The sequence below is a fragment of the Plutella xylostella genome, chromosome 23 (assembly GCF_932276165.1).
Source record: "Plutella xylostella chromosome 23, ilPluXylo3.1, whole genome shotgun sequence".
In the NCBI taxonomy this organism is placed as follows: domain Eukaryota; kingdom Metazoa; phylum Arthropoda; class Insecta; order Lepidoptera; family Plutellidae; genus Plutella; species Plutella xylostella.
The window spans coordinates 1795206-1818334 of NC_064003.1; the positions used below are offsets into that span (position 1 = coordinate 1795206).

Below are 23129 nucleotides of genomic sequence, written 5' to 3' on the forward strand. Positions count from 1 at the left end.
GTGTTTGCCTTGTGTCTGGTTGTCGTTTATATATTCAATATGTATCTATCTATGTATTTGTGTAGATATATCAGCTGTCCGACACCCATAACACAGGTTCTACCTAGCTTGGGGTCGGATGGCCGTGTGTGAGATGTCCCCACATATTTATTTATTATTTATTATTTATGGCAAACCGTTTGGTGTGATGCGTATGATACCGATATGTTTACCTTTACTTGCCGCTTCCAAAAACTTGCACTTATGGAGCGCTGCACTGGTGATGACTCGAACTTTGCTCATTTTTTGTATAGGTAGAGTAACCCTACTTTTGTTGCACGGTGACGGTAGAGTTGCAATATTATTTCTGAATATCTTTTCCACGAGCGAGCTTGGCATCATCTTTATGAGTTTCCCATTCGATAAAAGTAGCTTAGTTATAATAGGGATAATTTTGAATTTTATAATCAATTCAAAAGAATTCTTAAAGAAAAATAAGCATAAGTAATGGCTTTTTTAAGTAACTTGAAGTTTCTTCCAAGGCCAGACTTATTTTTCTATCATATTTAGATAATTAACAAGATACTCTTCAGGTGCTTAAATTTCAAGTATACGGCTGCCTTATAAAGCTTCAAGCTATAGCTAATTGCATTGTTTACATTTCCTAATAAGGGCTAGTCAATATAGTTCCACGGAGACCTTATTGTCAGCACGCACGTACATAATTGCATAGACGATTAGATGATGATAATAATATTAATTCTAAGGTTAATAGGTAATACAATTGTTATGTTGAACGGTTGTAACGTGCAATATGTGTAATATTGTTATCGATGAGATGCTATGTAGGTATATCTATAATAAATTATAATATAATCAAGGCGGATACACAAAATAGATTTGGAATCTAGGAAAAAATATGATAGGTACCTACTCTACTTCAGTTTAATACTCTATTATAAAGCACGGCCGATCTAAAGTCAACATAATAGCCATGTTACCACAGGAAAAACCTTCACTAGAAGTTCAACATAATATACAAATAATAATTATCGTTAAATTTAAACACAGAAGCTGCACAGTCAGACATAAGTACACACAAAACAGACGCCAAACTTATAACATCCTTTTTTGAGCGGGTATAAAAAATACACGTTAAGTAACGGATTTTCCGGAAGTAACAAAAGCTGTGACATACACCAACAGGCAACCTAGCACCTTCACAGAGTAATAAAAAGCAGTGAAGTCGGCTATTTTATGATGTAGGAAATAAAAGGTCCGGATTTCAAATTAACATAAAGCTATTTACGCTCTGCTACTAGTTAGTCGCTTTTCCTGATACTGTCTAAGACCTAGTACGGAGAAATGATGTTTGTTTTATTTTTTGCTCCTATCTGCTGGCCAACAGTCACTGCATGTAAGCACGAGGAATGAAAAAGTAGGACAAGTGAAACAGAAAAGACTAGCTTAAATGAAAAGTTAAGTTAAGTGACAATAGCTAAAAATTACTCCAAATGATTTTGATTTTTTTGATTTGATTTACCATTTAGGAGTAATTTGGTGCTTTTGTCAGTGGAACTTTTTCATTGCTCGTGAGTCTAGATATATGAAAAAGAAATCCATATAATTATTTAGTCTTTTATAATTATCACCTTCACATAACAAGCGTGCAACGAATATTATCCTTGTTTATAAACATAAACACTAAAATAATATGTTATCAATAACATTAAAATAACAAATATAAATTTATTTCTACTACCAACAGATTTAATTAAGAATTGAGCTGCTCATAGGTACAAACCATTTCATTTTATGACTGCTTGAACATTAATTTTATGATTATTGCCTATTGTTTTATTGCAACTTAAATCTTATTGATTTTCTATTGGCTCTACCCAAGGAAGTCAAGGCTTTCATAATTTTAGTAATATCAAAAATGCAATGCATGAATGGCGTTTAAAGGTAAGCTTCCACCTATCGGTATATCGTACGTATCTGTTCAAACGGATATTCATAAATGTAGGACGTCGGCCATTTGTGCGAACTTCTAATTTATATACAAAAAACACTATGATGCGTCCGTTGCATACGATGTCGAAAGGTGGACGCTTACCTTCAATAATGCACATTGTTAGTTGCCATATTAGAACACTTGCAAGACCCAAGAACAAAATATATGAATATAATTGATATCGAGATATTTGTACTCGGGTCTTGGGTGTTGATATTTATATTTAGTATGTATCTATCTATGTTTTTGTGTAGATGTATCAGCTGTCCGACAGCCATAAAATAGGTTCTGCCTAGCTTGGGGTCGGATGGCCGTGTGTGAGATGTCCCCACATATTTATTTATTTATAATGAATACTTAATTAATTCAGGAATCCTCTATACGGCTCACTGCTCTGCACGGAATCAGGAAGAAAGATCACAAACAGTTACGGAGACTGTGTGAACAAGCAATTATAGATCTTATGTAAAACCAATGAGGAGATAGTTGAATGCCTTCATACTGATGCCATCTCATTTTCCGTTGTATTCAAAGTTTCTTTCTTTCTTTTTCTATACACAGACAAGGGCGGAATCGGATTATAGATTAGTTCGTACAATGCGTAAGTTTTTTTGTCTGCTTTTGGCTTTTCTGGTTGTTTGTTACGTGTACTTTTAAATTACATCTTTCTTATTACGTAAGAGCTTCTGTCATTGTCAAGTGCCTATGAACTATGTTATAAAGGGCACTAAGATTTTTATTAACATCAATAATTGATTAGGTATACATTTAGTAACTCATTTGATCAATTAATTATAATATTATTTTAGTAGCGAAAAAATATGATTATAAACAAACAAAAAACCCGACTGCACGCTAAAAAGATGAAAACAAGGCCCAATGTTAATGGAAAGTATTGCAGGCGGTATCCTTCGGCAGTTGGATAAAAAATTACTAGAACTGAATATTATTACACATAATTAAAATACATTTATCTTACTAGTTTAGATCAATGGATATGTTAAAATACTTCCTAGATTGAAATCCTATTCTGTGATCGCTGGTTATTTTAACGAGGTGCTAATGATTAATGAGCTCCGATAGTTATCGTAATTTCATGTCAATGTCATTGAGCTAATCAATTATAATTTAAAAGTCCTCGTCTAATGGTAAGGAAAATTCTGTTGAAGTATTTATTAGTTACCTACTAATTCTTTTTGTACTTATCCGTAGTTAAACATGATAAGAAATAAAAAGGAGCTAACAGCAATAGAATAGAATAACAGAAATAACCAATTAACCATAGCACCAGCAGTATCAGATTTCAAAGATATTTTAGCATTTTAAAGATAAAGAGTCAGTTCATCTTTCAATAGAGCTAATAATATACATATACATAGGTATGTGGCTTAATGGTAGGCTGTTTCTCATTTAATCAATTTCAATTTAATTATGAAACCAGAGGAACTCCTGCCAGTACTTAGATAGATATGAAATGCAGAAAACAAATTATTCATACGATTGATGTCGTATGAATAATTTGTCAATCAGGCGATGCAATGAAAGCTGCAATATGGGTCCATCAAGTATTCACCACGTGTTACTTATTAGTAATCGAGACATTTCCATCAGAATCACAGTTTCGATACATCGTTCGTTACATAAGTGACATCTATAGGCAGGTAGAGGTACAGACATAAAAAAAAAATTGTAAGAAATTTATTTAATGCATCAACTTAGTTATAAGGCTTGAGATACTATTTAATATATTGAAATATTTTTACATGACTAACCTAAATTTCATTTTAAAGAATCCATCAAATTCTAAATAAATTATATATTTATTTTTTTGTGAAATAAGATGGTTTCTTTATCACAGGGTCAGGCACTATAGATAAATAAAAAATTCATAACTCCATTATACGTATTATTATATTATTTGGCTCAATATTTTCTGTAGAAGAAAATAAAAACATTTTTTTTATATTAGTAGGTACCTACTTACAGTTCCCCAAAATTGATACGAGTAATGCACATAGGAATCTTCGTCATTGTTCGGCAACGGTCGTATTCCCGAGCGTTAGAAAACTATTATGTATTTAGAGTGGTTAAGTGCATTTTCTTCATGAAATTTTAGTAGAATTATGTAATTGGTGCTAAAAGAGATAATTGATTTATCAGTAATGAAATTTGATTCGATAATTCATAATATTCCATAATATTAAAATTTACTTCGAAAATGTTGCAGTAGGTACTTTTCAAGTGTCTTACTGAAGCTGATGTAAAGATGGATGAAAGAAGGTTTGAATAACACAAGGTTTATATTATAAGTAGACATGGATTTCAAACACAGGTTTATATTAATTTTTTTAAATCTCAGTTCAAAAGTATTTACAGCACTGATTATTTCACATTAATAAAAATGTTTACATTAAAATCTCAGTTCAAAAGTATTTACAGCGCTGATCATTCACAATAATATTACAATTACAAACTTGGTCTTTTGGGTGTGGCTTTATTGGCAAAGTGAAGTCTATCAATGTGACGTATATTTTTTTTATTCTTAAATGTGCCTCATAATATGGCATCGTCAAAAATAATTAAAGTTAAAATTAAATTCACATTTGAAAAAAATAACAAGAATGATGTGTAATTGCAGCTCTTTATAATTCCACAAAAGTAATACTTATCTTGACCTTGAGACCCTTGACTGATCGGTGACAGCCACCGACCGTCCAAATTGTTTTCGATTATGTGTCACATGATATTGACTACTATTTCTTTCGAACAAGGATCAAAATGCAAGTGGCTCTTACGATTCAATGATTCGGGTGTTTCCGGTAATACGACAGTTTGCGAAGATTTGCATGCGCATTATTAATATGGGAGAACTGTACATAATATTCTTTGGGACATTGGAAGAACCTATACTTATTTAGTTAGGTTTTTCCGTGGTTTAGTAGTAGTAGTAGTAGTTACATTCTTTATACCTATTATTCTAATCCAATTTAAACTCAGTCTCACATAGTTTGAACCTATTCTGCAGACGTTACACGTACTCCAGATTTCACTTTCGCATGTTATTGCAGTTTCACTGATGAGTAAATCGTCCTCAATGTGTGTACGCTCTAGATCACGCCGCAAATTATAATCGGAACTTGCAAATCGATTGCGCACTCGATTCTCCACATATCGACAGTTTTACAATCGTTACCGAATGATTTGAATACTAGTAGCAACTATACGCGTATTAAAACGAACAAGATGGAGTGTCAGTGCAAAATAAACATCTCGACAAATAACACCCCACTTTATCACTGAGCTCTTATTTTTAACTAGCTGTTACCTCGAGCTTCGCTTCGCCTTAAAAAGTTTCCCCGTGGGAATTCCTGAATAAAAAGTAGCTTATGTTCTTTGTCAGGGTCTAGACTATATGTATACCAAATTTCATTCAAATCCGTCCAGTAGTTTTGGCGTGAAAGAGTAACAGACAGGCAGATAGACAGACAGACAGACACAGTTACTTTCGCATTTATAATAATGGTTAGGATTGTTTGGTTTGAATATTTGTGATTTTATTAATTGGTTAAATGGTTGTCATTAGGTTGAACTTAAAACGGTTTGGAAGTAAACAAAATGCGGTCCGTTTTTAGGGTTCCGTAGCCAAAATGGCAAAAACGGAACCCTTATAGTTTCGTCATGTCCGTCTGTCCGTCTGTCCGTCTGTCACAGCCGATTTACTCGGAAACTATAAGTACTACAGTGATGAAATTTGATGGGAATATGTGTTGTATGAACCGCTACAAAAATATGACACTAAATAGTAAAAAAAAGAATTGGGGGTGGGGCCCCCCATACATGTAACTGAGGGATGAAATTTTTTTTTTCGATGTACATACCCGTGTGGGGTATCAATGGAAAGGTCTTTTAAAATGATATAAAGTTTTCTAAAAAACATTTTTCTTAAAGTGAACGGTTTTTGAGATATCAGCTCTCAAAGTCGTAAAAAGTATGTCCCCCCCCTCTATTTTTATAACTACGGGGTATAAAATTCTAAAAAAAATAGAGGTGATGCATGCTAATTAACTCTTTCAACGATTTTTGGTTTGATCAAAGTATCTCTTATAGTTTTTGAGATAGGTTGATTTAACTGTAATATTATATTTGCTGCTACGGAACCCTTTGTGCGCGAGCCCGACTCGCACTTGGCCGGTTTTTTGCTTTGTTTTTGTATGTTACACATTCTAACATCTAGTTCGTATATTGTTAGTCTAAGTTTACAATCATTACCGAATGATTTGAATACAAGTGGACGTGTGTTTGTTGAGTTGCGTGAGTCATTAAATGTCGTTGACGTTCAGTTATTTAACCACCTAATAATTGCTAACAATTTGTTTGTTTAAATTGACGGAAAGTTAAATGGCAGTTTGTAGTCATAAGCTAGTGTTTCCGCATTTACGTATTTGAAGGGAAATCTTACGCATATTAGTGTTTAATAATATAGCCACCTTACGGTATCTTATGTGTTTAAAATATTATGATACGAGTAATAAGTTACTAGCTGTTCCCGCGAGCTTCGCTTCGCCTTAAAAAGTTTTCACGTGGGAATTCCGGGATAAAAAGTAGCCTATGTTCTTTCTCAGGGTCTAGACCATATGTATACCAAATTTCATTTAAATCCGTTCAATAGTTTTGGCGTGAAAGAGTAACAGACAGACAAACAGACACAGTTACTTTCGCATTTATAATATTAGTTAGGATAGGATAAGTGAATTGATTGATTCGTAACTACAAAACGCTGCAGCGGCACTAAGTTTTATCTTGGTACAAAACTGTACAAAAGTAAAAGGCGTTACAGCTAATAAAGACACGCGATACTATTAAACAATGCTGCTATCTGCGAACATAAATCACAAGTAATCGGTTATTGACACCGAACCAAACCAGAAAACCAGAAAAAACGATTCTCGTCACAACACCTTTAATTTGATGTATCTAAATATAGGTTTCCTACATTAGGATGTCTATAACCCAGAACCGTAACTAGTTAATGCATTAGTTATATATATATTTATAAATGATAATTTGACGGACCTTGAAAAAAGTTTTAAGCGTGCATAAGAGATCAAACAGACGATGACAAATTGCAACTCCTAATTGAATATCATAATAAGGACAAGAATTGTTTTTTTTTTGTATAGCCTACTTATTTTCCCACTGCTGGGCAAAGGCCTCCCCTTTAAATTGAATTTTACTAGACAATAATTAGCACCGAAGCCCGCGAGTGCATTCACTTTGAGCAAGCTAGAATAGAAGTTCACTTTAAATGTCAAATGTTTGATCGAACAAGAACAATAGTGGCCTAGTTAACACCTAGTGAAAGCATTTAGTGATGATTGACGGGAGTTCGGCAAATGTTATTGGTCCAAGGTTGGCCATTGTTGGCTGCAACTAGTTGTAAGTAATCATAACACTGCATTCCATGCAAGTTTTGGAGAACAAAGTGATTTGTTTTGGTTCAAGGTTCAAGTTATGTTTATAATTTCGATTTATATTTTTACAGTTTATTCTATTACTAGGTACGTAAGTAGTAATATTTTACAATAAATAGTAAGTATATAGAGCATGTCAGAATTTTTATGAAAGCTATGCAATTTAATAAGGTTATAGTAAAAAAATACAAAATACATAAATACCAAAAACATACATAAATAACAGATAAGATAGCAGAGCATTAGAACTTGATCAAATTTAGATCATCTGCCATTTCTTGGCGAAACAAACATTAGCTAACAAAACACATAAATAAAGTTCTGTCGGCGATAAACAAATCTCAAATTTGGAGCGAACCACTGAAATCACTTTTACGCATATTAAATAAAGTAACCACAAGATATAACCTTAATCGAGGTTGGGAAAACTGGCCTGAGGTTTCCGGTTCGTCGTTGCACAAAATGTTTAATAGTGGGGACTATAGGGTGTTAAATAACCTAACCTAACAAAAAAAAATACACCTAAAGTGGCATAATAACTTTTGAACAGCTTAGTCGATTTTCATAAAATAATATGGCTTAGAACACTTAGAGTAATAGCCGTTAGAGACACTTAAACATGTAACAGTCCACTTTTTGTCGCAGGTTAAAAAGAGTTACTATATAGTAAGACGTATGCCGGAATGAATAGTACCTATAATAAACACACACTTTATTACATGCTCACAGAATCAACTTGTTGGATAATGATAACACATCAGGGATCATTGACCCTTTTTGCAGTTCACAACATACTTATTGATCAAATAATATCCTGTATGTTGCAAAAATTGTAAGTATACTAAGCCGAAACCAGCATGTGCAGAGTATGTTATATCTATGCCCGAATCTAAAATCAGAATTCGAACAAACATTCTCCATAGTAAAAAGTCACGTGACCAACTAAGGGCCACTTGCAGAAATATATTAAATCTAGATTTAGTGTCAAATCTCGATTTAAGAAACGTCAGTCGAAAGTTTCGGGCTTAGATATAACATGCTGCACACGCTGGTTTCGGCTTAGTATACCCTTTTTGCAACACCTGTATATTTAGGTACTCGTTTATAATGATCAGAATACAGAACCTTATAAGTACATAGAAACGTATCTACTAAGTATGTAGGTACCCAGATTACGACAAAACACAAACTGAAATCCGCAGTCCGCAATATTTGTATTGTGCCGGCCACAATAGAGTTCTTATTAAAATTTCAACAGTAAAAATGTTCTCACGACACCTTGAGCGTAATTAAATAATACATAAATAAAATATACTTATTCTATTTCCCGCTAGGTTGAAGCAATCATCTCTTTAATGTGGGTCACAAATCTACACTTATTTATCTACTGTACGTGTTAGAATCAATATTAGCCCTGTTTCACAATGTCTGGTTAGTAACTACCTGTGAGATAAAATACATGCTGTCACTGTCAAAAAAATAATGACAGAGAGTGACAGCATGTCTTTTATCTTACGGGTAACTACTAACCAGACATTGTGAAACAGGGCCTCACACTTCTATTTTAGTTCGAGTGTAGAGTTGAATGGCGTTTATGAAGTGGACATAACGAAATAGGTGTTAATAATAACATTAAATTAAATGCAAAATAGTGCTAGATGAACTTAAGTAACCTACCGTAATTAAAATAAGTAATGGTTGAATTTAAGTACGTAGTAATATGGATTTTGGGGACTTTTTACATAAAATTATTAGTTGCTATGTTTATAGATAACTAGGTGTTCCTGCGAGCTTCGCTTCGCCTTAAAAAGTTTTCCCGTGGGAATTCCGGGATAAAAAAATAGCCTATGTTCTTTCTCAGGGTAACATTCAAATCCGTTCAGTAGTTTTGGCGTGAAAGAGTAACAGACAGACAGACTCGCAGACAGTTACTTTCGCATTTATAATATTAGTTAGGATTAGGATGTTACTTGGACTGATGTACTATTTCCCTGAGTCATGTACCATACAATTATTTATGCGAGACTGTAAAACCATGGGCAGTCAGCAACTGACAAATAATCTGACTAATCTATGTATTTACGATGCTCACAAAGATTAATTTGGATCGTTCATAAAGCATGATAAAACTTTCAAGGTGTCAATGGCTTTCAGACTGAATGTACTGTACTCTGTGCATGTACAGGAGCTTCTTAAAGGAACGATAAATGAACAAAATAATAAATTAGCGGGAATTAGCACTGTTATTATTAGCACATTCAGTTATTGACCCACGGAGAAGATGGTGCAAATGTGACCAAATATAGTTCCAAACTTTTACATATCGACGTGGAAAGGAAAAAAATACTAAGCAAGCGTTTTTTTTCGACAATAAAGTGCTATATATTTTTAATTCCATTTTCTTTCGGCATCCCAACGTATGTTTAAGTTGTAGTCGACACCTCAGATTAGGTACGCAGATGTACATCAGTCGAACATCTGTAATATTTGTATGTGGGTAGATTTAAATCAATCTACTCCTTTTTGTACGGTAGGTTAATTATACTTTGACAATAATTATGTCAGTTGTTTTTTCAGTCTTGTTCTGCCATTGTAATTCGGCGCGGTCGCGATTATCTGAATAATTTTGAATTTGGGAAATAACGGTTAAATATGACCAGCTGCCATTAGGCATTTAAATTTGTTTATATATTATAAACAGACAATTACATTTTGTGAGTGCACATCAAGATTTCTTCGGATTTCATCTTTGAGTCTTCCACGCTGAGTCCTGGACCTTCGACTTGCCTACGTGAGCAAAACCGATCACATTTATCTATTTTTTACTATACAATATATGTATTTATCTAACAGGGGTGAACAAGAAACCGCAGTGCATCGAAATAATCTGCGTCAGCATGCAGTAGTCTAGTCGTCGATTTTTACGATACGACGTCGCATAGCAGTTTTATTTTGAAGTAGAGCTTCAAAACAAGCAGAGCTGCCTATCTGTCAAACATCTATCAGATGCAGAAAAGTGCAATTGCGCTGCTTAAAAAATTACGATTGAAAACTTTGGATGGTGATACGGTAGCCATAGCATAAAATGTCTAGGTTATAGGCACCTAAGTAAGTTTTGAATTTTACAGAAAGTTGGTATATTCAGCAACATGTATTTATCATTCTTAGTCACAATAAAGTGTTGTAACAAAATAACACGTGTGCCAAGCTAAGAGTTATTAGTGCCAATACCCGCCACCAGGTGTCGTCGACCTACGAAGAGCTGAATTCTCGGGGCGACCTTTCACGATCTTGACCCTCCAGACACTTGGCAGCGGCAGCGCCGTCGTCTACCGGCTGTAATCATTTAGTTAGAATTGTGCCAGCGATGTTGAGATTCGGTTTATAGATTTACTAGCTGTACGCGCGAGCTTCATTTCGCCTTAAAAAGTTTTTTCGTGGGAATTCCGGGATAAAATGAAGCCTATAGTCTTTCTCAGGGTCTAGACCCTATGTGTACCAAATTTCTTTCAAATACGTTTAGAAGTTTTGGCGTGAAAGAGTAACAGACAGACACAGTTACTTTCGCATTTATAATATTAGTTTGGATTAGGATAAATTGCGCTATGACCGGGGCAATACACTAGTGGGCAATGAAAAAATTCCAGTGACAATAGCACCAAATTACTACTATATAACGGAAAAGTCGTCGGAAAAGGCTACCTTAATGACAACGTCAGTTAGAGCAGCAGCCGTTAAAAAAACTTTGGCTGATGTACCATTCTAATAAATGAAAGTTAATTAAAACCGGAACGATGCCTAAAATAATGTTAGAGTACTATCAGAGAAATAAAGATTTTATTAATAAACCAAATGGGAAATTTTTGAGTTTCATCAATAGGTTAAAATCAATAAATAAGTTCAAACAACCATGCTGAAGGTTTATAAATAACTCAAATCTGAATTGTAGTGTTACTGTCGAAATGTAAGGCGCTTTACACGAACTCTCAGTTACAGTAATAACTGTTAACATAAGTAATGTTACTCAGACATAAAACATTGCACTGTTCCACTTATTCTGGATCAAGGTACCGAAAGCAATCCTGTTGCGATTTCAACAAGATTTGTGTTTTCCGTTTAGAAACTTTGTTTCAGTTCTTCTAAATAATATGAGTAAGTACTTAATATTTACAATTTATATTTTTTACTTTCCTTACCGATGATAGCAGTACGTACGTAATAATTGCTCTCCTTTTTAGATACATGCTCGGACATACCTGAAACAGATTTACGTATGTAAGTACATATAAATTGTATATAATTAATAATAATAATATAAGTAATAATAATGAAGGCTTGGAACACAGAAACATAGATTTTTGATGATGTTTAATTTTTATGCATGATGCCTATAATATATTATAAACGTGAAAGTATACATGGATAGACGAATGTTTTTACTCTTCCACGGGATATGGTTGGACCAATGCAGCATAGAATCATGATCGCGCTTTTGTTCAGGATAGGGCTCCAATGGCTACTATTGCGAATGCTTAGAATGTAATTATCTAGTTTAGTTTGAATGGTGGGCGTTGTCTTACTACATATTTCGATTTAAGACCTTTGAATATTCATTTGAATACGTAGGTATTTTCATTTTAATTTACTTCTATAATTTGCTTTAATTATTCCTGTAAATACTGCCTATGATTTATTATTTACCACTTTGTCAGTGTCAATAAATAGATATATAGTTACCTAATAAAAATACATTAATGTTAAGATATTTTTTTCCTTCTAAAGTAAGGTTTTGCTTACTTTGAATTGGTGTGGCTTTCTTTACCGTTTTTAATAGGTACTTACATAGTTTTGATTCAAGTAAATACAAGTACTCTGGTTTGAATTCATTCTAAAAATGTGTACCTATATAGGTACTACGTATAGTTAAAAACACTAAAAACAAGTGATTCAGTACAAGACATTCTATCGTAGTTAGGTACTGAAATATCGCCCAGTAACAAGTAGGCTTTATTTTATGCCAATGACGTTACATTTCGTCACTCGTTGAACTGGTTACTGGTTCAGGCAAAATGTATAGCCAATTTGCCTTTGGCTGCGAACAGAATGCAGAACTGTTTTAGCTTTGTAGTGCCCAAAATATAAATTAAAGACCTTAGTGAATTTGGTCCACAGTCGTAATATTTTTACAAACATAAGTATAACATGACTAAGAATTTATATTTTTATTTCATGATATGTTACATGTGGGAATTCTGGGACAATAAGGAGCTTCTACATTTCTAATTCATATAGAAGAATTTCAGAAAAGACATCCTCGGCATAATATCGGTTCTACTTCAAAATAACGTTCCAATTAAACTTTTCAAGGTGTTACCAATAAAATAACCTTCAAGGCGTGCGAAAACGAAATACCGTCACAATACGCGACTTCGACTGCATTCGAATTTCAAACGATTGAAATTTAAAATAATGAGTGTTTGGCAAACAGCTGTCATTGTGTTCCATCGTGTGCCGACGACGTCCCTTCTGTCACGATTTTTCGACACTTCAAAATTGTTGGAACTGTCAGCGCGTCGAAAATACCGGTTACCAAACCGTAACCGCTATTATCGCAAGTAACGTTTTCATTGACGTGTTTGCTCATAGCTTGTTTCGCACTTTGCCCTTGCTAGTGGGAAATGTGGGCCATCTTTACCTGTTTAGTTGATTTAATCTCGGTTTAGAGGCGTGACTCTCTTTGCCATGAATGTTTGAAGTGTTTATGAAACGCATTATTAATATTTTACGCACTTTATTGCCCGTAAAACACATGTTTGAAGGTGATTTCGGTGTGTTGAAATATCGCGTTGTATGTTTTGTATCTACATTAATGTGATACAGAAACAATGCTGTTGAAATTGAACTTCTGTGTATGAAAAACGAATATGTAGCATGAATGTCACTCTGTATTATATTATAATAACTACCTAGATCTGGTAATTAGAAACAACGGTTTAATCTTTTAACAAACTAATTAGCCTCAAATAATTAGTAATGGCTTGCGCTGTTACCGTCACGAATGACTCGAAGTCATGATTGATTTTCCTGCAAAATTAAGTAATTCCACTATAATATTGTCTGTACAATAGCGGTGCATCCTCCATTATAATATTGCATTGTAAATTCGTGATGCAAGTCGCTAACCTCCCTCAATACTTGGCATACCGCAAAGTATCCCTTTCCTCCACCACAATCTTATTGCCTGCAGAATAGGGCAGATTTTCGTTCGCTTTTCCGGCACGTAAAAGTGGCAAGAATATGCTATGATGATGACATTTGAAGATGATTGCCGTAATGTTTTCAATGGAATATAATTCTTTCTTCGCTGACAAGTCCGCTGCTAAGTATTTCCTCGGGATCCTTTGATTCTGAATAATGTGTGTATTGGGTAAGGTTCCAGCCAATACCTCTAGAGTATAGACTACTATAGACGATTTATGAGAGGGAAATCGTTTGGTGTAAGAGCTACTTAGAATGTTTTGTTGGTGGAAATATTATATATTATGATGATGACGACAGAGTACTACGAGAATATTAACCTAATCAAGCTAAAGCCTATGATTGGAAAATACTTATAACAACTAATTCTATTCTATTCTAATTTCTCTCGAGAAAGAACTACAACTGTATTAAAATTTGCAAAGATGTTTGTTTAATCAGTTCACAGTCGGGGGTTAAAAACGAAGGTACTGAGATTTCTCGAATCGTTGTTTCCGTAAAATCAGAGTAGACCTAAAATTACAGCGAAGTTCAAAATTGACTTCTAATTTATTATCATCATATCCAACAATCCGTTTATTTATTTATTTATTGTAGATACACCAACAGCGGTTTATGCTCAGTGAGTTCTCCATTCCAGTGTGCTTGAATGTAATTTTCAAATCGATGTATCAAACATTGTAGAGAACAGCAATGTCGCTTGGAGACCGAAATCACTTTCGGTTTTGTTTACTTTCACTATACCTTGAGTTGTGTTGGAGGCAACGACCGACTCCCAATAAGGAAAACTCTTCTAAACCGCGATCTAAACAACCGTATGAATCATAATGAAGCGTGTTAAAAATAAACGTAAGCTGAAATTTAATGTAGGTACTTCGGTATATGTTTTGCCACGATAAAGATTCTGAAACTTATGGCTAGATTTTTAGTCTTGTCTTTTGTCAAATCTGGGAAAACTAGACAACACTATACTATATCAAACGTCATAGGGCTCATGCTTTATTTAACAATTTACTTAGCCGCCTATTACGATATACTTTTTATTATAATGGCCAGTATCAATAACTGACACAAAAGGTCCAATATCTGCTTATTCATGAAAATACATAAAACTGCGAGAAATGTTATCGGTAATACGTATTTAAGTTATTTAACCATATAGCCATAAGAGGTTTCTACAATAGAATGGCTGCTATGATGCATTTATTTAGTTGATATAAATATGTAACGATGATAATTATACATTTTATTTAATCTGTCTGCCTTTACGTAACTATTTATAGACAAGATTATTTGGTATTCTGCGGTCTTAATTGATCATTAAAGCAATAAAAATATGATTCTGAATTTTAATGGTGTTAAATATTTTTTTCATTTACGAGCGTCAAGACAATGCATTGTTTAAAGTTAGTATAATAATATTTAAAATTAAATAGTTTTTGTCTCTGTATAAAATAAAAATTGCATTAAGATGGGATCTTCAAAATATTAATTTACCGACAGGCTACACACAAAATCTAAATAAATTCATAGTTGATGCGTTTTAAACGCATGATAAACTGATTATAAGGTCAAGGACCGAAATAAGACAAAGATTATTATGAGAAATAGTCAAAATCGTATAAATCTTTACCCATACCACAGAATTCATACATAATATACCTAATACAATTCACCTGACCTTGCTCTACAAAAAACGTGTTATTAATAAGTTCATCGACTCAATAAAAAGAAGACGTAATATCATGTAAACATTTTTTAAGAAGGTTCTTGAGGTACTTTTCACAATTCCTGAGGACTTGGAGCCGTATCGCGAAGTCAAGACGAAATAAAATTTACGAAGTATAGTGTCAAATACGAGACTCGTTGGCAAACCAAGTTCGCGATTGGTAGACTGTTTTGTTTTAATATGTACTTAGGTACTTATGTTACATGAGTACCTATATAGAAGACCAGGCTGACGAATATAAAATATTTTAAAATTCAGTGCCACGTATATTGTGAACGAGACCACAGAGTATTGCGTCAGGAGAGAGTTTTGTGTCACAGACTAGGTATACTTGTGAAATTAGTGTTCGACCTCCTTACGGTCAACACTCGGCCTTCTTGCCCATTTACTCTTCAGTCTTCAAACAATTTTTATTGCCAAGTTATAGTTTTACGGTCTTATTCATAAAAAGTTACGGGAGACCTATAGGCCTGCTATAAGCAAATGTCAAAAAAACTTTATTCATAAACGATCAATAGCGCTAAAGAACTCTCCAACTGATTCGTAAAACCTTGATATGCTAAAGTTGGCTGGACCCTACTATACACCTTCCGTAAGCCTCCTCTTGTACAAAAACATGGCGGCCGGTCAACAGCTGTTCTGCTTTATTGACGATTTGACATTTGTTGTGAGTTAATATTTGCTGAAAATAAGTTGCCATGGTAACGTAAAAATTTAATTATTTTTTTGTGGGTTTTGGCTTGGCCAACTGCGCCTTTAAGCCAACGTAAACTTTTTTAAGTGCCGCGCCGTGGCTAACATAGATAATAGAGATTGATAAATGAATGAAAGTTTTCGCTATTTTTGTTTATGGTTTCGTCGGACCGGCAACTTAATAGGGTAAATGTCAAAATGTTTGGTCTGTGAAATCTATTAGCATCACTATAGTTACTGGAGGTTTACGGAACTATTATGAATAGAGATTTTTACGAAACCTCAAATAGGCTTAATGTGTTCCGTAACTATTGAGCTCAGTAAACCTACTTTAAGGTTTTTTATGAATAAGACCGTTAATATTACCGGTAGAAAATGCTTCTAGCATTAAGTCCACCTGATTGTACATAATTACTTCTGTATATTGTGCAATAAAAGAATAAATAAATAAATAAATAAATAAATAATATTTTTGTACAAAATAAAACACATGCAGCCTATAATTATTTACTTGCCGTGACAAATTACTCAATAATAAATGCAAAAAGGTGTCAATTTAATTGATCATATATTAATTTATTCTATTTATTATTAGTGTAATTTATTACAGCATTACTTATTCCGTAATTAAACTTTGTACGATTATTAGTAAACATTAGATATTATATAACGAATCATTACAAAATTAATGACACACCGTCGTATAATGACGATAGTGAAATTGAAATGATTGTCTTTGTAATGGTCTTTTAGAAATTGTTTAAAAAAGTGTTGATACAAATGTGCTAGGTGAGATTTAATGAGTGGCCGATCCGTTAGCTGTTACGTAGATAGTACTTAAACAAATTTTTATTTTAACGGATACGTACATAAGAATGAAAATTAAATTTTAAATCAATATTTTCGATTTTACAACCTGCAAAATTGCCAAAAAAATATATTTGAATACGTTAAGTACTCAGTAAATTTTATTAGTAAGTAGTTAATGCAAAATAACTAATCCAAATTTAAATACGTCAAATACTTGCCTGACTATTAAAGACTGCGAAAAATTCCGAAATGGTTATATTTTTATCATCAAATTTAAACAACCGATAACGCAATTCTGACTGGCTAATTCTTTCCCCATGGTGACAATCCATTCATTTTGGTCACCGATAGTCCAGAACGCTAGAAATAGAACCGACTTTGAAAGCTACTAAACACCAAATTTATACCTAACTATAACCTCTATATACAATGTGTTGTTTTTCGGACCCGACAAACTTTTTGGCAGTTTTGGATATTTTAATTGGATAGAGATGCTTTTTTGCGGATAAAATCATTTTATTTCCTGTCCGTAAGGCGTTTAAATCTCGAGATATGATTATTATGCAGAAGAAGAAAAAACGAAGTATCTAAAACTTTAAAATGGCCGCCTTTTCTAGAATATTGAGATTTGACCCCACATATGGGGGTTTTTTCTCGATGAAATTACTCGTAGAATCTACCCTTAAAGTTTGTCGGGTCCGAAAACAACTCATTGTATAAGTGTGATTGCTGTGTGTCAAATAAAGTTTTTTTTCTTTCTTTCTGATCTTTCCGCTCGATCACGGATAAATTTCCACCCAATGCCATCCAGGTATTTTTCAACCCAATTATGGCTGAGCGTGTATCACCGCCATATTCTTATAATGTCGAAAGCAAGCGTTCAGTGTGCCGCGGAATGTGATATCAGCCATAATACGTGCTGTATCGAGATTAATTAATCTGTTGTTTTACAACAAAACAACCACCTGCTTGTAATCGATCGATATCTTTGTTACCGATTTACGAAATTTTAAAGCGAAGCGTTCGCGAATATTGGTCACTTTTAACAGTGAAATAAAGCCTTAGAGAATAAGCTGGGTATAATTGCAAAGCTGCAAATTATGATGCTTGATAATGATAGCGAAGCTTTTAAAATAACCGTAATATTCCGGATAGGTTAATAAAGATTAAAAAGTATATAATACTTAGTTGAAATTGTTTTCGTATAAACTTTAATAGGTACATTCACATCTTGTTTAGTTTAAATGCATACATAAGTACTAAAAAGTGAGTAGGTTCAAAGTACTTGCTGCCTTTAAGATAACTTTTACGACCACCAAACTGGTCAATTTTTCTCGTGAATTTTGAGTTTGTCTTGAGACGTTAAAAGGTACGACAATAACATTGAGTGGTTAAGGGCCGGGGCAATGACCCTTGAGTGTTTGTTCAGCCTCAGGTAAGAGGACCTAAGCCCTAAAGTTTACTCATCGAATTTCACGAAAATGAGTGATTACCTACTGTTGGTTTTCGAAATCGGATAACTCGTAATTTTAAACCACTTTTATTATTCTTAGAACTTGAAAAATATTAAGTCCCTGTTTCACAATGTCTGGTTAGTGGCTACCTGTGAAGTAAACTGCATGCTGTCACTTTCAAAAAAATAATAACAGAGAGTGACAGCATTTATTTTACCTTACAGGTAGCCACTAACCAGACATTGTGAAACAGGGCCTAAGAGGGACAAACTGTTATTTTTCCGCAAATATCCACAATAGTACTAAGTTTACACATGATCTTCTGGCTATATTATACGTAACTAAAAATACTATCAAAGTTCGAAAACCCATTTATCGAATTCAATAGTATGTTCACGCTTACTTTATATGCAGCTTGAACACTACAACACAACGCACAAACAAAATTTAAGGTAGCAAGCAATACGCATATTATGCAACCAATTCCGAAACCAAGTCACGACAAAACTAAGGCAAAGCGCCAAAATCTAAATAAGCAATCTCGGATTAGGCAAGCCATAGGAAGTAAGCATATCCGTTGGAAAACCGACAATAGTTAAAATAACGAATAACGTGGTGTATTTAAACAGCCTTGCACGAAGCTATTGTTGAAGCCTACGAGGTTGGAGTAATTAGGTAAAATTAGAACCCTCAGTCCTTGGCTATGTGCATAGCATTTTATTTTGATGAGCAATTTTTTTGCTAATTCATAACTGCTACTTCTAGACTACTCAAAATAATAATAAGTATTTTTAAGATAGAATAAGAATAATTCTTAAAACTGTATAACTGTTAACGTCTAGATCTAGAACATTTATTTTTTATTATATATGTGCTTTCATACTTTGGTCTACAGGCCAGTACATAACTACTACATACATAATTATCTGTAAACCGTTTTGTTAGCCAAATAAATAAATAAATCCCAGAAGGAATAAGTAGTGTTTACATTCGCGGTTTTGTGAAAATGCTTTCCGTTATCGTAAGACCGGTTGGAAGTGTTGGAACTATCAGTAGGTATCTCTCAGTTCTTACGAGTATGTACCTACCTCGTATTATCCTTATTGTGATTAAGGTTCGGATTATTTACAATAAATACATAATATGAGTTAAGTTCCTTTATGGACATACCTTATTTATTCCTTCTCTTCGCAAGGTTTTAATTTTAGCTATTACTTCAGCAGTTTAGAATTATTTGGTTTTTATATGCCGGTTATAAATAACGAAGATTTACTTAGCAGTAGAATAAGTACCTATGTGTACAGTATCATTAGGCTCAACAATTTTCGACCAAACTGTAGCGAATATTTTTTACAAGCATGTCTAATGTGTCTCGTTTATTTCTGTCTATTTTCAGTAGGTCATTGTCATTCATTAGTTTCTGTATTTGCCGTGAAATGCAGCGTGATAGTTCTCTATCATGTTTAGCAATAAGTTCTCCAATAGTTCGTGAACTGTGTTTCGTAAGTTTTTGTTTATTGCAATCGATGATTTAGTTTACCTAGGCTTACATTTTTTGTATCGTACGGTTACCTATTTTCTAGGTCATCTAGATTAAGGTTTGGACGACTGGGTTAGATGACCTTGAACTTGTACATAATCTTTTTAAGAGTGTATTTTAATGAGATTTTTATGTTACTTTATTAATGTTATTTTAATTATAAACAATGTACGCATTAATTAGCCTCAGTCCAGACAGTTAATTAGGTGTGAATTTGTGTAGAGACGTAGAAATAAATGGTTAAGTTTTTAAATCTTATAATTTTGGTTTTAAAAATGGTACCTACATAAAAATAATACATACTTACTTACCTACCTGTGAAATTGACCATACTTATGTGACCAAAATATTATAGGTCAGAGAGTAAAACTCCGAGCGCCGATTTACAAACGTCCTAAAAATTCTTTTAAATTAATATCAAAATGATAATTTTATTCTATTAAGATTGCAGCCTCCGAGCGTAGGTAAGAACCCATACTTATTCGTAATTTGCTAATTTGCAAAACAATTGTAACCTACTCCTACATCGCGTAGATATTTGTAATTTTTACTGCAATTATGTATGTTTAGTCTTGTGATAGTTAGGATTGTTATCACGTCCTTATTAATTTTATTACCAACCTTCAAATTTGTGTCGCTGCGGTCCTCCCGTGGGAACAGCCATCACCACAGAAAGCAGCAAAACCGCGGCAACAACATTAGCACTGGCACCCATTTTTACAGTTCACTCCAGTAAAAAACAAAACTCCAACTTTTTAATTTTTTCCTTTTTTGAATTTTTGACGCAACTATTTCCCGCGTGCGTTCAGAAACGGTTACAATTTGCGTCGCGCGTGAGGCGGCGGGCTCGGTCGGCGGCCGACTAAACCGCGCGAAACACTTTCTACAGGCTTTATGCACCCGCAATATTGTTCCATTTCTGAACTGCAAAACCCTTGAAACACTTTTGTTATCAGTTTTCGTAAATATTGCTAATAGGTAACGTAACCTGATATTACGACTGGATTTTTTCTTTGTTTAGCATAAAGCTTTTTGGGTTATATAAGTAGGTACAGAGATAAATTTGTAAATTATCTTGTGAACACACATCAACGCGAAAACAGCTTTTCAGGAAAATAGATCATGCCATGTTTATAAATACCCCTCCAGTTTAACCACCCCACCCGTCTTACATGTGCCCGTCTCCCTAGCACCTACTCGGTATGCTCTTTCAAGATTTCAGGGGCCAAGTCACCTGAAAATAAATATTTTCTGACTACCTAGTTCCTAAGCCTAGGTTCTTTAACTTTTTTTTAAAACTTTGCTCTTTTATTTCGACATAGCTCGTATTATTAAAATATTGCGTAAGTATAATTCTGTGTATTGAGATGATGTGTGTGCGAAAATTTTTCCCGATCCATTAAAACTCTGATGTCTGTAATTTTTTTACAAAAAGAGTGAAGCCGTCAGTTGCAGTCACTGACTGGATGGTTTCTGGCATAGCGTCCAAGGAGATAACGGGATGACTTGCCACTTTCTCGTCTGGTGCACGAGTTGTCTTTGTCATATTGGTCGTCATCATCAGCCCGTACTCATCCACTATTGGACATAGGCCTCTCCCAAGAATCAAGTCAAGTCCTCGGCCATCCTCTCCCAGCCACTACAGTCCACTGGTCTAAGGCTCCCATTGTCTGGGAACTATAGCTACAGCCAACAGTTCTTAAAATCTGTGGGAAGAATCTGTGAGCCGGTCGCATCTGCCGAGGAACCGATCACCGTTGCCATAAATAGGGGCATACACGAGTGTAGACCACGAAAAGGCACATGAAATTGTAATTATTGATATTCAAATGTATATTTAGCCGAGCGTGCCCAAACAATAAAAAATATTTCGTTTATTAACCCGCTTTTCATGGATAAGTGCTTGATGAATAATAATCTTGTGTCGAAATTAAGCGATATCTTTGCTTACTTCACATTGATTAGTTTATTTCTTTACCTGCGCAATTATTATTTAATAAGTAATTAGTTTGATTGCATTGGTACTTTATTACCTCAGTATTTACTATGATTGCGTACCAGCGTAGGTATACCAGCGTACTGTAAGGACCTTACACTCAGTTGCAGAAAGCCTCTTTAAAATGTCACATTAGAACGCTTGTGGTTTTATTTATGTACACTTTTGAAAGATTCGAATGTTGACAAAGTTAAAGAGAGACGTCGTAGGGCTAGGGATACAGATTGAATATAGGTAGGTAGGTACCTAGGTATTTGCATTAAATAAAAATATAAAGATGAATAATAAATATAATATAATTAAAATATCTATTAATCTAATTGGCTAACTTTTATGTTTGGAATATCTTAAATCAACCCTTTTTATTTTAGCTCCTTATATTTATTGTATACAAAAAAATAGGTAAACAGCGCAATAAAAATGGAGAGACTTAAACTAAACTAGTATACAAGGGCGGACTTACCGCCTAAAGGCGGTAATCTACCAGTCAACCCTGGATACTTGATAATAATAACGAGCTCAGGTGAAAACTGTTGGTGGTGCCTAGGAGACCTACCTAACTTTTCTTAACTGGGGTGAATAGGACATCAATAAAATTGTAGAGAAAAAAATATACTTTTAAGTGTGCTGGTGCCTTTCTCTCAATTCTGGAATAAGTAAAAGTTAGCCTACTATAATCAATATCACTCTCCCTCCACATTTTTTATCCACTCCAAAGTTGCCTATTCTGAATTTCATAGGTACTCTCTCATGTTGTAATACAAAATCTAATACAACAGTCAAAAATGTAACCAGGCATTAAATTAATGTCACATCTCAGTCACATAGATAGTAATTAGTGTGATAGGGAAGGTTAGTTCCCGATTTTGGCGTAAGACTTCAGTGGAGACGCGGATTCTAATAGGACATTATTTTTTTTCTTCATTGATTTAGGAAAAGGGTGACAGGTAAAGAAAAACATATTTTACCCCTTATTAAGTTAGCATTATAAAAAGTTAGCAAAAAAGCTTTATTTAAACTATTATGATGATTACAGCGCCATCTAGGCATCGGCGTACCGTTTATGAACTTCTTCATTATTAATTGTAGCGCCATCTATTTATAATAACACCAACCACTTACTACGCTAACGGACTAGCTAAAGAAAGACTACTGTAAATGTTGATAAGCGCCACCTGTTGTCGA

General features: G+C 34.0%; 1 protein-coding gene across 1 annotated transcript in view; it reads right to left on the reverse strand.

The window, feature by feature from the left end:
* LOC119692566 overlaps window positions 1-20803 on the reverse strand; it is a 48790-nt gene extending 27987 nt beyond the window's left edge. Inside the window, exon 1 of the mRNA XM_038113594.2 lies at window positions 20570-20803. Coding sequence (XP_037969522.2) covers window positions 20570-20663 — 94 coding nt within the window. The 5' untranslated portion in view covers window positions 20664-20803. The remainder of the gene's footprint in view (window positions 1-20569) is intronic.
* Between the last annotated feature and the right edge of the window lie 2326 nt (window positions 20804-23129).